The sequence below is a fragment of the Prinia subflava genome, chromosome 5 (assembly GCF_021018805.1).
Source record: "Prinia subflava isolate CZ2003 ecotype Zambia chromosome 5, Cam_Psub_1.2, whole genome shotgun sequence".
Lineage (NCBI taxonomy): Eukaryota > Metazoa > Chordata > Aves > Passeriformes > Cisticolidae > Prinia > Prinia subflava.
Genome location: NC_086251.1, coordinates 14120075 through 14133010, shown reverse-complemented (window position 1 = coordinate 14133010; position 12936 = coordinate 14120075). Strand labels below are relative to the sequence as shown.

The 12936-nt window shown below is 37.6% G+C and overlaps 1 protein-coding gene across 10 annotated transcripts in view; it reads left to right on the top strand.

Moving 5' to 3' along the window:
- The window catches only part of PLEKHA7 (pleckstrin homology domain containing A7), a 146435-nt gene that overhangs the window by 70686 nt on the left and 62813 nt on the right, over positions 1-12936 (top strand). For all 10 annotated transcript variants that reach the window (XM_063398086.1, XM_063398080.1, XM_063398081.1 and 7 more), the window contains one exon: positions 12611-12694. In XM_063398086.1, coding sequence (XP_063254156.1) covers positions 12611-12694 — 84 coding nt within the window. The remainder of the gene's footprint in view (positions 1-12610; positions 12695-12936) is intronic.

Below are 12936 nucleotides of genomic sequence, written 5' to 3'. Positions count from 1 at the left end.
CATTTATGCCAATAGAAGTATTTGAAAATGAGAACAAGTATGTAAGGAATCTAGAACCAAACATTTTGAGGTGCCAAAAAGTTCAAGCTACTCTTTCTTTGTCTTTAGAGTACAGTGTCTCATTGTGCAAACCTTTCTACAGCCAAGGAATGTAGAATATGCACAGGGTCTTTGCAGGGTTTTTGAGCTCTCTGATAGTAGTTAAATTCAGAGGCATTAAAGCTTGAAGTCGTGGCATATAACATGAGGACCCCAGAATACTGATAGGAAACAAAGTCTGTGTTATACAAGTTAAGAACAATGAATTTATTTTTAATTTTTCCAAGAGATTGTCTTTGCATTCAGAAATGAGATGTTTTCCCTCTTTCTCTTTGGTTTGACAGCAATTTGCATTACAATGTGGTTGTGTCTTTCTAGTGCTGCACTTTGAGATGAATAAATACTGCCACTCATCGCTTCTGGGGTTTAATCTGTTGTATTAACATCACTGGCATAGGTTTAGATTCTTAGATAGTTTTCAAAGAACAGTAATAAAATGACAACATACGATACTACAGAAGCAAATATCTGGGTTATGTTAGGCTGAACTTGATGTTTCAGTACAGTTATTTATAAGCTGTACCTCGGTGAATTAAGTTTAGAGGGACTAGAAAGTAACTGAGCAGAAAGATTTTAAGTCGTATAGGAAAGTTCATGTCAGAATGAGCTTAGTTTTGGAGACTTATATTTGGAGATCCAAGTTTTCAGGTGGCATTAATTGGTTCAGTTTTGTAGAAGTGCACTGACAGTTTAATCTTGCCAAATAATTTTGCTGAACTTGCTTTGTGGGTGTTGCAATGCATTAGCATTCATTATGCTTGTAGAGTCGTATCCTTTTTTACAGTGTGTTACCTCACAGCTCTGCAAGAGTACAGGAGGAAGAAAGGCAAACCTTTGAAAAGAAACCACCTTCTTCCCACATCCAGACAACTAGTTCTTGAAGTGAAAAGAGCACTGATGTTGCCAAAATGTTGTTTTCAGAATAAAGATGATTTTATGTTGGATGAAAATATTTTAAAGAATAAAGTTCTAGGCACTGGGAGAGATTTTCTCTAAATCCATAAACAATTAATATGAAAGGCTGCAGTGTGTCTTGTAAATCTAGAATCAGGAATTTCAACCTGTTCTTGCTTCCCAGCTTTGCTGGAATTCTTTGGAAAGGTTGAAGCAGTCCTTTCTGCTACTGAAAAGCAATGCATGCTTTTCCTTGTATGTACTGCAGTAGCATCCTGAAAGCTGCAAATGAAGTTAAGACTCTAAATTGATAGGCATCTTTTTTCTCTTTTGAAGGTCTTAAATGTTAATAAAATGATGATTTCATAAAAAAAGGAGGACTGTGCAGCGAATCTGCTTCAAAGCTAAGATCTGAATCCTGATCTCCCAAATCCCAGTATAGTAGTGCCAAAGCCATTAAGTTCTTTAATCTGTTAATGATGCAGAAAAACTAAAAGTATTGCAAATCTAGACACTTCTTTCACTTTTCTTGTGGGAGAATTCAATTTCTCTGTAAAGACACTTTTCCCAGTCCCAGCCCAGTTTCCAAAATAACTGAAATTCATCATGCCATGAATTTGAATTTTTTCAACTTTATAATGCAAAGCTGATGAATATAACTTCAGAGCAGAATCTCTTTGTAAGTGAAGACTTACTCAGCAGAAATCAATCATCTGATTTCTTTATTCAGTGCTACTTTCAAATTTCTTATTTGTTTTAAAGTAGACTCTGGAGTTGTAGTCTGCTAAGTTTCAAGGACAGCACATACTCAGTGAAGTTATTTGTGGCTTTTGTATAGTTCATAAATAAAAATACAATGGAACTACTGAAGCCATGGGAAGGTATTGTGTTGCTTGTAATCCTCTTGATTAAATATTAATGCATGTGATACTTGTCATGGTGCACCTGGAGTGTTTGTGTTTTAAAAATTAGCATTGAATAAAACCCTTTTTACTATATGTTGTTCTGACTTTACCAAGTATGTCTGGCTCTTAGTCTGACTCTGTTCAGTCATGTGCTTTGGAGCACTTTATTTCTGCTTTGGTTTTTCTGAAAGGGAAAAAAATTAACTCCCTGAATGGTGAAGGGCTATTTAATATCTGTATTTTCAGGAGACCACAAAGTTTTCTGTAAGTTAAAAGGTCCACATTTTTGAAGCCATTCTATCATCATATGTTCTGTTAAATAATTACCTAAAGAACAAATATTATTTCATGAGAAGTTACTTCACCCCCTTAGCTGCCAAGTTTCAGTCACATGCTTGATGGAGGCTTTCTTGGCATTGAAAGGACTTAGAGCAGGATGGGAAGAAGTTGTTGGAATTTCTCTGAGTCTCTAATCCCGTTCTCGCCCCGGGCCTTGCCGGCAGTGTGAGAGAACTGGGACCCAGCCCAGCACAGGCGGCAGCCCCTGTGCCCTGCCCTGGGCCTGCTGTTCGACAGCAGCAAACGGGGGGATTGAGGAGAGGAGGTGAACCTCATGGGACTGTCCTCAGGCTGGGGACGTGGCAGAGCACTCGTCCTTGTGCTGCCGGGGTGGGAGGGAGGTGGGAGTCGCTGCGGGTGCCCTGGCTGAGGTCTGGTTTAAGGGCGTGAGTCCCAGCGATGTCAGCTGTGCTGAGGAGCCGTGCTGGCTGTGGAGCCCCTGGTGACCAGGCAGCAGGAGCAGCAGCGCTCTTGTTCCCTTGGAGGTGTCTTCTGCCCTGGCTTTGCTCCGGTGACAAGGGAGGGATCTGCTGGGGCCATGGAGCTGCAGGGCAAGAACCGGGCCAAGAGACCGCAACACGCTGCCCAAGTGACCCAGGAGGAATGCAGCTGATAGCTCCCCTATGTACAGTGATGAGCTAAGAGCTGGCTTTTCGCTGGTTGTGTGCAGTGTTGCTCCCTGAAGCTAAGGAGCCTGGTTTTGGCTGTGTTGGCTGTTGGCATTTTGGCCCTCCTGTGTGGTTGTTCACTTCCAGTCATATTGTGAAAGACGGTAATTGCTTCATCTTTCCGTTTACTTTAAAAAATAATAGCAGTCTCCATGCTTAAGGAAGCTATTTTCATCTTCTCCAATGGAACAATGTGGTTTCATGCAGAGTGCCATTCAGAACTGATTTTGAAGCCTCATGCTGTCCCCAGAAGACTGCATCCTATCTAATAATGCGTATTGATGTTTGCTAATCTAAATGAAACCTCTGAACCACTTGACAGAAAACCAACAAGGTTGTTTTACAAGTGTGTTTGCTGTCTTAAGCACAGGAAGAGTGAAAGTGTTCTTCTTGATACATGACTTGTGCTGTTTTTCTTAGCCACTAGATCTACGTATTGTCATCAGTTGTGTTTACTCTGGACTTTTTCTGAACTGTTGGGTGGTTGTTTGGGTACTGTTAATGTGTCTTAGTGACATTAAGAAAATGCAAATGCTTCTTCTGTGGCTGGGTCGTTTTCAGTGCCCCTCTTGTCGTTGTATTTTACTATATTATTTTATTCTCAAGTTTTCACCTTCTGACAGTGCAATGATATGTAGCACAGAATGTTGTTATATGAGAATTTTCTTCAGTTTCATTTATGTTTGGTTCACAGACATCCAGTACTCTAAACTCAGCATAACTTATGCCCGTAATGTAAATTGTTATTAACCAACTTCTATAGGTTATATTATGACCTGACATGCTTTGATTACTTAGTGAGGAGTTGGGGGTTGGGGTGGTGACGCTGGACAACTGAAAATAGTGGTATTTCTGGAGAATTAGTTAATTGGTTTGTGTTTAGCAAAGAAAATTCTGGAGTTACACTAAAGTAGTTAATTTTCAAAAGTTTGTTTGGCTTTCTGCATTGAGTAAAATAATGAGAGTTAAACTGGAGATGTTTTAGAGGTTGGAATTATTTAGTAGTGTTGAAATGGTTAATGTACTAATGATTGTATTTTTTCTTCTTTGTATAAATGTTGTCTAGTAGTGTTGTGTATATTTTAGCATATTTTCCATTCTGTAGATGCCAAAGAAAATACTTTAACACTACAGGAATATTTCTGTGAGTGTTTGGAAATGTCTGAGGAGTTTCTGTGCTTGTCTGACTTGGGGCCACTGAGTATTTCTGTATCTCTGAAAGAACAAGTTGGCTCTAGGTTATTTCTTTGGGCAATTTATACTGAAATAGTCAACTTCAGGTAACTTTATATCTTTATAGTTGTGTAGCAATAAATCCTCCCTTTTTTCTGTAATGCTGAGCTTTTTGTTGAATTACAAAGATATTTCTGTGTACTTTATAAACTGTGCATAATCTAGAAGAGATTCTTCCATATCTATTTGACTGTTCCAATCCTAAAGCATTGATCCTGGCTCTGTGTATGATTTGCTGTAGCATTCTGGGAGCAGATGCTGATGTCATGGCTTTAGAACATGACAGTATTTCAGTGCTGTAGGTGCTGGACTTCTTTAGAAAGGAACAAGGTGTGTAATTCACAGCTCTGAAGAGTCAGCCTGAAAAGCTCCATTAATTCATACCTGTTGCTCTAGACAAGATGATCTTGCATTGCTAATCTTTTCTCAAGCAAAAACTTGGTATTATGGGCCTCTCAGGAGTACTGTAGTCCATTTAATACTTAAGATTTGATAAGAAAAACCATTTTACAAATGCACTTAACTTTGGAGGAGATGCATTGCATTTTATCCAACACAGTGAATTGAGTGAGGTAGGGAAAGGATGAGCTCCTTTAAAACAGTCAAGAATCACACAAACCAAAAGAAATAACTTTGTTGCTGTAATTTTTTTTTTTTTTTTTTTTTTTTTTTTTTTTTTTTTTTTTTTGCCTAAGCTGCAAATGAATAGTGTTTGAGATGTTTCAGAATTAACCACAAGGCTTCCATAGGCTGGAACAGCTTGTTACTAATGAAGGAACTTTTATTAATATATATGCCAGTAAACATTATCAGCCAGCTGACAAGAATAGGTGTGCTCTGTGGGAATCGTGGTTTCTTCATACTAGACATTAATTCAGTTAATACAATGCTGATATCTTTGTTTATTCTTTAGCCTGCTGTCTGAAGGGCCTGAGGTTTGTAGGGTTATGGTCAGAACCTCAGTAGTGCTGTGAAGCTGTGGAGAGCATGGGCAGGGCTACAGAGGGACTGAGACAGACCCATGGGTTTTTTGAATGACCTTAACTAGGAAAGACTTTGGTTGGAAGTTGTGTCCTAGCAGATAAAAAGCACAGGAACGCAGCTCACTAAATTCTCTATGTTAATGGAATATTTACTAGTGGACTATAAATGGACTTCAGATTTATTTAGTTGCTGAAGGGGTTAATTAATGGTGTTATTAAAGACTGATGGAAGGAACGATGTTTTAATGCCCTTTTGAGTTTTTGTCCCTAAATGACGTGGAGTTTTTACATTTTTTCTCATAGCAAAATCTATTACATGAAACTTGCTTGTTTGTTGAGGGTTTTGTTTGCCCTCTGTGACAGAAGCAGGAATTGTACCTAGCCTTATGATAGTTGGGCAGCTTAGACTGGGTGACGCCTCAGGTCTTCTGTGCAACCTTCTGCACAGAGCATGGTCAGTGGTGAGGTCAGACCGTGTTTCTCAATTCTTCCTCCACTCTAGTGCTGAAAACCTTCAAGAGCTGGGACTGCCCAACCTCTCTGGACAGCCTGTTCTAATGCTTTGCCATCTCTAATGTACATAGTTTTATCCTTGAGGGGAAAAAGCTTCTCCTCCAAGCGGTCTGAAGATTTTTTGTTTCATTTTATGCCTGCTCCCATGAGGTACCACAGTGAAGAACCTTCTTGGTTAGTCCTGGCAGGGCCCTCTGAAGCTGAGCAAGGCTGGTTCCCTGACTCTCTCCTCACCACAGGTGCTCAGGACCGTTTTAGTGCCCCTCTGCTGTACTCTATTTGTTGATGCCTTTCCTGTATGAGGAAGTCCAAAATTGGATTCAGTATTCGAGACTGTAGCCCTGGGACAACTTGATGGATACCAGCTATAATTCCTTCATTCCATCCTGGACACTTGTGATTTTGTATTTGATTAAAATGCCGTTCCTGTGGTATGGGTGGTAGATAAAACATTTCCATTTTATGGAGAGGTGAAAAGGGTAGTGTATTTCCACATTGTCTGAGGACACACAAAGCAAGGTCTCAGTCTGCAGTATTGTCCTCTGATAATCACTTCTTTTGTATTATGGATTAAATTCAATAAATAATAAATCAGAGGTGCATTTATCTTAAGTTAAAATCTATTTTTGGCATTAAAAAAGCCAATGAAAATAAAATGTTTTGAGGTTATATGCTTTATGTGGCAGCAGAACAAGTTTTCAAAATCTGTTTTATTCACTCTTATAGCTGTTGTGTTAAATTGTTTCAACTTTCTACACTCTACGGTTTGCTATTTAGATGAAAACTGGATGCTGGAAAGCTTGTATTTGCTTTGATATTTGGAACAAAGTGGATTTTGTTGTCTGTTACATGTATGATGTCTTCGCATCAAAGTTTAATAGGTTCAAGTAGCACTAGTGAGGGTTTTCAGCCTCCTTTGGCAAATTTATATGCTATGCATGTGAACACCTATTTTATTTTAAGCAGTTTTGTTATAGCTTAAAACCCGAGATCTATGATATTTTTGTGTAAAGCTTCCCTTAAATACCTTTTCCAAAATAGTATCTTTCTGTGGCACTGCTTGTTGGGCAGCTTCCTCACTAAACTCTTTACATTGTGGTTGATATTGAAATATAAGAGTGGGCTGCTTATACCCAGGGTTTTTAAATCATATTACTTAAAGATATAACCACTCTCTTTTTTATTAGAGAATGAATTAATAGTTTAGTTTGTGTATCTGTGCTATCAGAGAAGTTTTTAATTTAATTTTTGATTTTGAAGGTAGGGAGTACAATTTTTTTAAAACTGCAGAAGTAATGAAATAGAATCAAACTCCTCTTTTCTAAAGATTTCCTTGTCTTCAAGACTAACATGCTTTTTCCCTTTAATTTCAAGTTCCCTGAATGCATTTTGTTTTTGTGAGTTAATAAAACCCTGATGGTTTCTCATGATATGCATCAAAAGGATTTGTGAATCAGCAGATGACTTCAGCCTGTATTAGTCATGGAAGTCTGTGCTGATCCTGTGATGATAGTGTATTCATCCTCTTATCTGCGCTTAATGAATGAAAATATTTGTAGTGATTCTGTGGCATTTTCCATATTAGCTTACCATTGTTTTAAAAGCATTTTCATTAACAAAATCTTCCTGCTGATACTACTGCTGGATAGTATAAATTATCTTTGTTAGTTCATTAAGACAGGAGAAGAGTATTTTTTCATTTCCAAGGAGACTTGCAGTTCCCATCTAACCTCATCATCAGTGAACTGGGTGGAAGGATGGCACCACATGAGAGATGACTGTCACTTTACTGTTCGTTTCAAACTCTTCTGCAAGCTTCTATCAGAAGTGAAAATATGGTCAAATCTGATGTCAGGTCATCTTGTTCCCTTTCATCTGTCTTTATAAGCCCAGACTCTTGTGTTGACGGCTGCTAGTCACAGACGCAGCAGCTCAAGATAGTGAAAGAATTGAATTCAGACTGAACAACTAAACACCCACGAATTCTCATCTGAATAGGATGTAAGATTTGAGAGAATCAGTTTACCCTGTGATTCTTATGGAGTAGTTTGTAGGTTAAGGTGCTAATTAAACTAACTGAGGGGGTGTATGTGAAATTTTGACCTTATGAAAGTCTCCTGGACACTGATTACAGTGGGACAAGGATTTTACTGCTACTCTGATGAGACACTATTTTAAAGTAGTGGATTGTGTTCAGTGTCTTGAAAAGGTAGAGTTGTGTATGTGCAGCTTGTAGTAGGTGCTTTTGCTTGAGTAATACAATTAGTTGGTATTCCTAAACCTTTCAATTTAAGTCTGTATTTTTCTTCCAGCTTCCAGAACTTTGAGGGCATTGTTTTTCTTGGACTATTTGTTGGTACTTTGTTTGGTACTTTAACCAATTCTTAAAGCTAATATCCAAAAAATACTCAGAAGGCAGTGCTGAAATGATTTTGAAGCCATTGAGGTATTTCAGAAATATGTTATGAAATAAAGCAAACTATTCCTGGATGTTTGCCTGGTTAGATACAAGCACTTTCTCCTGTTTGGAGTAACAACTCACTGGCTGAACAGTTCTTCACTGCACGAGTTCTTCTGTCAGCTGCACCCACACCTAAATCACCCATAGAAGTGTGGGTGGGTGCCCACACGTAACTGTCAAGACCATTTGGGATATTCAGCATAAAGGTGTTTGTTTTTCTAGTGTTAAAGGTAAAGTGTGAAGGAGTCAGCCTGCCTGGAAAATAAATGCTGTAGAAATGGCTTGTACTGATTTACAGGGCATCTGTCCAATGACAACGTGAATTTTTCTCACCGCTGATAAATTTGCTGTTAATGTGATGTAGACTCCATCAATAGTTGATTCACACATTTCAAGTTTCAGCTGCCTATGCATTTAAATTACTCCAGAGACAATCCATACACTTGCTTGACTTCAAATGAAAGGTCATCAGCATCAGCCATGTCCAAAAATTAATAATTAGTACTTGGCTTTGACTCAAATACAAAATTAATCGAAGTCATATTAATTATGAGTTCTGCAAAAGGATCCATGCAAGCAGCAGTGCCTGCCTGTCCCCATTGTACTATAGGGTTGGAGCCTGGTTTGCATCTGTTTTAAAACAGTGGATGATTCAGTTCCTATGTTGGTAAAAGTTGTGTATACATGCTGTGAATTCGTGGAATTTGTGGTGAGGTATCTAATTACAAAGAAATGGGTTTTGAACTGTGATTCTTTTATGAATAGTCCAAGTCTTAACTATTACTAGCCTTGGAAAGTTGGTATTCTGTAAATTTGAAATTCAGAGTAACTTCTAAAAGTCTGTAGTGTAGTTTAATAATGCTGGTAGTGGTAGATAGTAATGAATGAATTTTTGTGGTTTTTTCAAATTTTCATACTTGCTTTACTTTCATGACTCTGATTATCAGTATCTGTACAAAATCATAATAATATAAAACTATTAAAAGATGGTTGCTAGGAAAAAAAATGCCATAATTGATCACACAGAAAATTTGTAGTGTTGCTAGAAGACTTAGCTTGGCATTTCAAATGTGTGGTGGTGTACTAATGGAAGCTCTGAGGCATTCAGAATTCACATGGTGAAGCATCCCAAGCCTTTCCCAGTTTCGTTGAAGCTATTACATCTTTCTCTAGTAAAAAAGAAGAATAAAAGGGGCATGGAGAGTGGAACAGCTTATCATGCTGTTTTATTAAGGCACATTTATTGTGCCTATTGTACGTGGTAGATTTCTGGACAATAGGAACACATTCAGTAGTTGCCATTTGGAGGAAATACAGGTGATTAACTATTTCTTGGGTAGCTGATGTGTTCAGAGAACAACTGTGCCAGGTCTTTTCTTAGTCTGTGCATGGAAAGGAAGGAGAACTTGCACTGCACAAGTTTAGAGCACTCTGACTGGCAGTGTTGTTTTCAGTGCTGTGTAAACAGGTATCACTGTTGAGCAAATGTTTAAAAGACAGTAAAACCACAACAAAAAATCATCATCTAAAAATTTAACTACTCAGTTTATCTCATCCAGACAAAAACAAGGTACTGCTAATAGTCTTGGAATAAATCCATTTAAATACTGGGAAAGCTTCAGATGTATTAAAGAAATTAAATTGTGTTTGCAGAGAAAGGATGGAGGGAGCAGAGAATGATAGAACAGAATAATTTGTGTTGGGCGGAAGCGCTGTGCCTCATCACATCCAGCCAGGCCAGCTTCAAAGTTGGAACCAGTTTAGAAAGTTTGTGGTAGCTCAGAGCCTTATCTGGCCACATTTTGGATGTTTCCAAGGAAGGAGATTCCTCAGCCTTGCTAGGCAACCCCTTCCAATGTTTGACTGCTCTCATTGTGAAGGAAAATCTCTCTGCTATCTAATTCCTTGTTGCAAGGCATTAGCCATCTGTTGTATAGGTTGTTTTGAATAGTATCGCTTAGTCTTAATGAGTCCTGTGAGGCAAAACACTTAAACTCTCACTTTTCAAATTCAAATAAACCACTGTGTTCTGCAAAACTAATTGTTAGTTGCAGTCCTTTCATTTCTTTCTTCCTGGTGAAGTTCTAGGGATTGAAGCTGCAGATTTTTGGGAAGTTTTGGGTTTATCTGTCCTTGTCTGTGAAATTACAATCTCATTTTATGCAGCAACAGAGCCGTCCTTCTGTTTCTCTGCTGGTAGTGTTTGTTTGACATGCAAAACTTGTCCTAAAATGCATTGCTCAGGTACTTTAAAAAGTGTTTACTTTCCAGCTGAAAGCTTTATTATTAGTAAGTAATATTTAGTCTTATTGGTAATGTACTTGCTCTTTATTTGCAACTAAAAGGACTAATTCATCTTCTGGTGAATTTATTTCCTGAGCTACAAAAAAGCATTTGTGTACGTGCTAGTATGGTATAATGGGAAATTTCCCCTCCTGAATAACCCCAGAGCACTTCTGGAATACAGTCCTTTTTCTTAGTCTTAATTGAAGAGTGAGTTATTAATGACTGAGAGCCTGCAGATGTGAGCTTGTTGGCAGTTCCTCTGCCTCTGGAGAATATAGCTAGCAAGATACTTTAATTTTTTTAAGCTAATAAGGTATCTGCACTTGTTTTGATAGCAGTTCTAGCCTAAGCATCTAAAGTTAAACAGACTACATCAGGCCTGATTTGAAAGAAAGGCTTTCACCTTAAAACTGGACTGTGTGACAAACATAGAGTTTGATTGTTGGGGTTATAATTTATTTATTTATGATTTTCTTTGAAAACATCTCAAGTTCCTATCCTGCTCTTTAGATGTAGACACAAAATTAAATCTCACATAGAAATGCTTTTTTAGGAAACAATACTCCACGGTGGTTTTGTGAGGAAACAGATCCTGATTGCTTTGTAGATGTTAGCAGTGTGTTTACTGAAGATGCTTTCTCTAGATCTCTGATTTCATGGAAAAACTGAAGAGTTAGAAACTTTATTAACTATTATTAACCTACAGCTGTAGGACAGGTCACTTCTCAGCAGTCTAGGGAGCAAAGACCAACCCTGGTGCAGTGGAATCGATAGCCCATATCTTGTTCACAGTTTCCAATGGCTCTAGGATGAGGATTTTTGTAATAGGTGAGGCTGGAAAAAGGCCTTCTGGTGTTCCATAAGTTGTTACAGCTTATCATTGGAAATGTTCATTATATGAGTTCCTTATATCTGACTTGCTATAGCAAGGTGTGTTGGAAAAGGGTGCAAAGTTTATAACACACCAAACATCCTCTGTGTTTATGGCCTGAGTGGGACTTAACATGAGCAGTTTGGGGGGGTTTTGTTGTTGTTAGGGTTTGGTTGGTTTTGGTTTGCTTGGTTTTGGTTTGTTTTTTAAGTCAAGACGTGTCCTGAGCTATTTACTTTGGAATGTTATGGCTGTGTGAGCTGTTTGATTGTTAGCTGTCCTTTAGTCAGCAGTGTTATCTCTTAGGAACTCATTACTCTGACATCTCAACATTTCTTTATGCCTTATTCTTTGCTGGGGGACATCCTGGTATGGTGGACAACAGGGTCAAGTCTGTAATGCTTGAACCCAAATAGGCTTTACAAGAGGAAAAATTCCAAATCTTTAAGCAGGAAAACACATGTGTTTTTTATTTTTGCCTCTTTGAGAGGCTTTGTTATTTTTACTTTCTGAATATACTCAGAGCGTGTTACGATTTTACCACATTTGATGTCAGTTCTGGTTTTGGATGTTGTTTACCTAAGAATTGTTAACTAAACCCAGAAAAATTTGGAATCTTAAATAAATGAGTGCTTGGTTCACAGATAGGTGAGATATTTATCTTTAATGAAAAAAAATGTTTCACAGAGGATAGCAAAATGTCTGGACAGTATCTTGAGGGGAAAGTTTATAGAAACCCTTTTAATTCAGTTCTGATGAAAAATTAAATAATGTTGTTTTATATAGACCGTGCAGCCACACAGCTAAGGTTGGGCCTCTGCATCAAGATATAACAAGAAATCTTTGGAGAAATACCGTATCAGAGGAAAAAGAAACATGCAAGAAATGGCTTCCACATAATCTCTCTCTGTGACCTCATTAAATAATAAAAATTGTGTAAAATGTTGTCCAGCAGCATTTCAAGTTATTTTACGGGTTCTGTTCTGTGAAATTTACAGAAACACAAATCAGAAATTTGTTATATCATTTCCATGCTAGATCTTAATAATCTGGTAACAGCCTGATGTAAATAATCATAAATTCAAGTGTCTCTCACTAACTAAAGATTGCAACTAGTTTACTTTTAAGACATTAACCTGCTTAATAATTAAAAGGTACAATGTGCCATTGGCAAAGTTGACAAGAACATAGGAGCTGAAAACATTTCAGACTTGAAAAGTACCTCAGAAATATCTTTAATTTCTGGAATAGAGCAGCACAACATGAATATAAAAAGTTCTGCCTTTTAGAAATCATATTTTACTGAATACAGCAATATTAATTTTCTTTTTCCTTTTTTCTGTTTTTTTTCCTTTCAGCCATAATCAGCAGACCACGTCATTTAGACATCCTGTGACAGGACAGGTTTCTCCAGAAAATATTGAATTTATTTTGCGAGAAGAGTAAGTAGTTTTATACCCATGTCAAGAGATCTGAAACAGTAACACATTTACCTACAGTACATTAATACTTTAATTTATTGACAGTTCTTCCAATATTGTAGAGAAATTTAATCAAGGTTTGTGCTTCAAATTTTGCCTTTCATTGTGATAGATGTTTTGATTCCGTGTTAGGACTTGAGGGAAAATCTTTACTAAATCTTCAAAAAAACCCAGACAAACCCAAGAATAAGCAAACAAAAAAT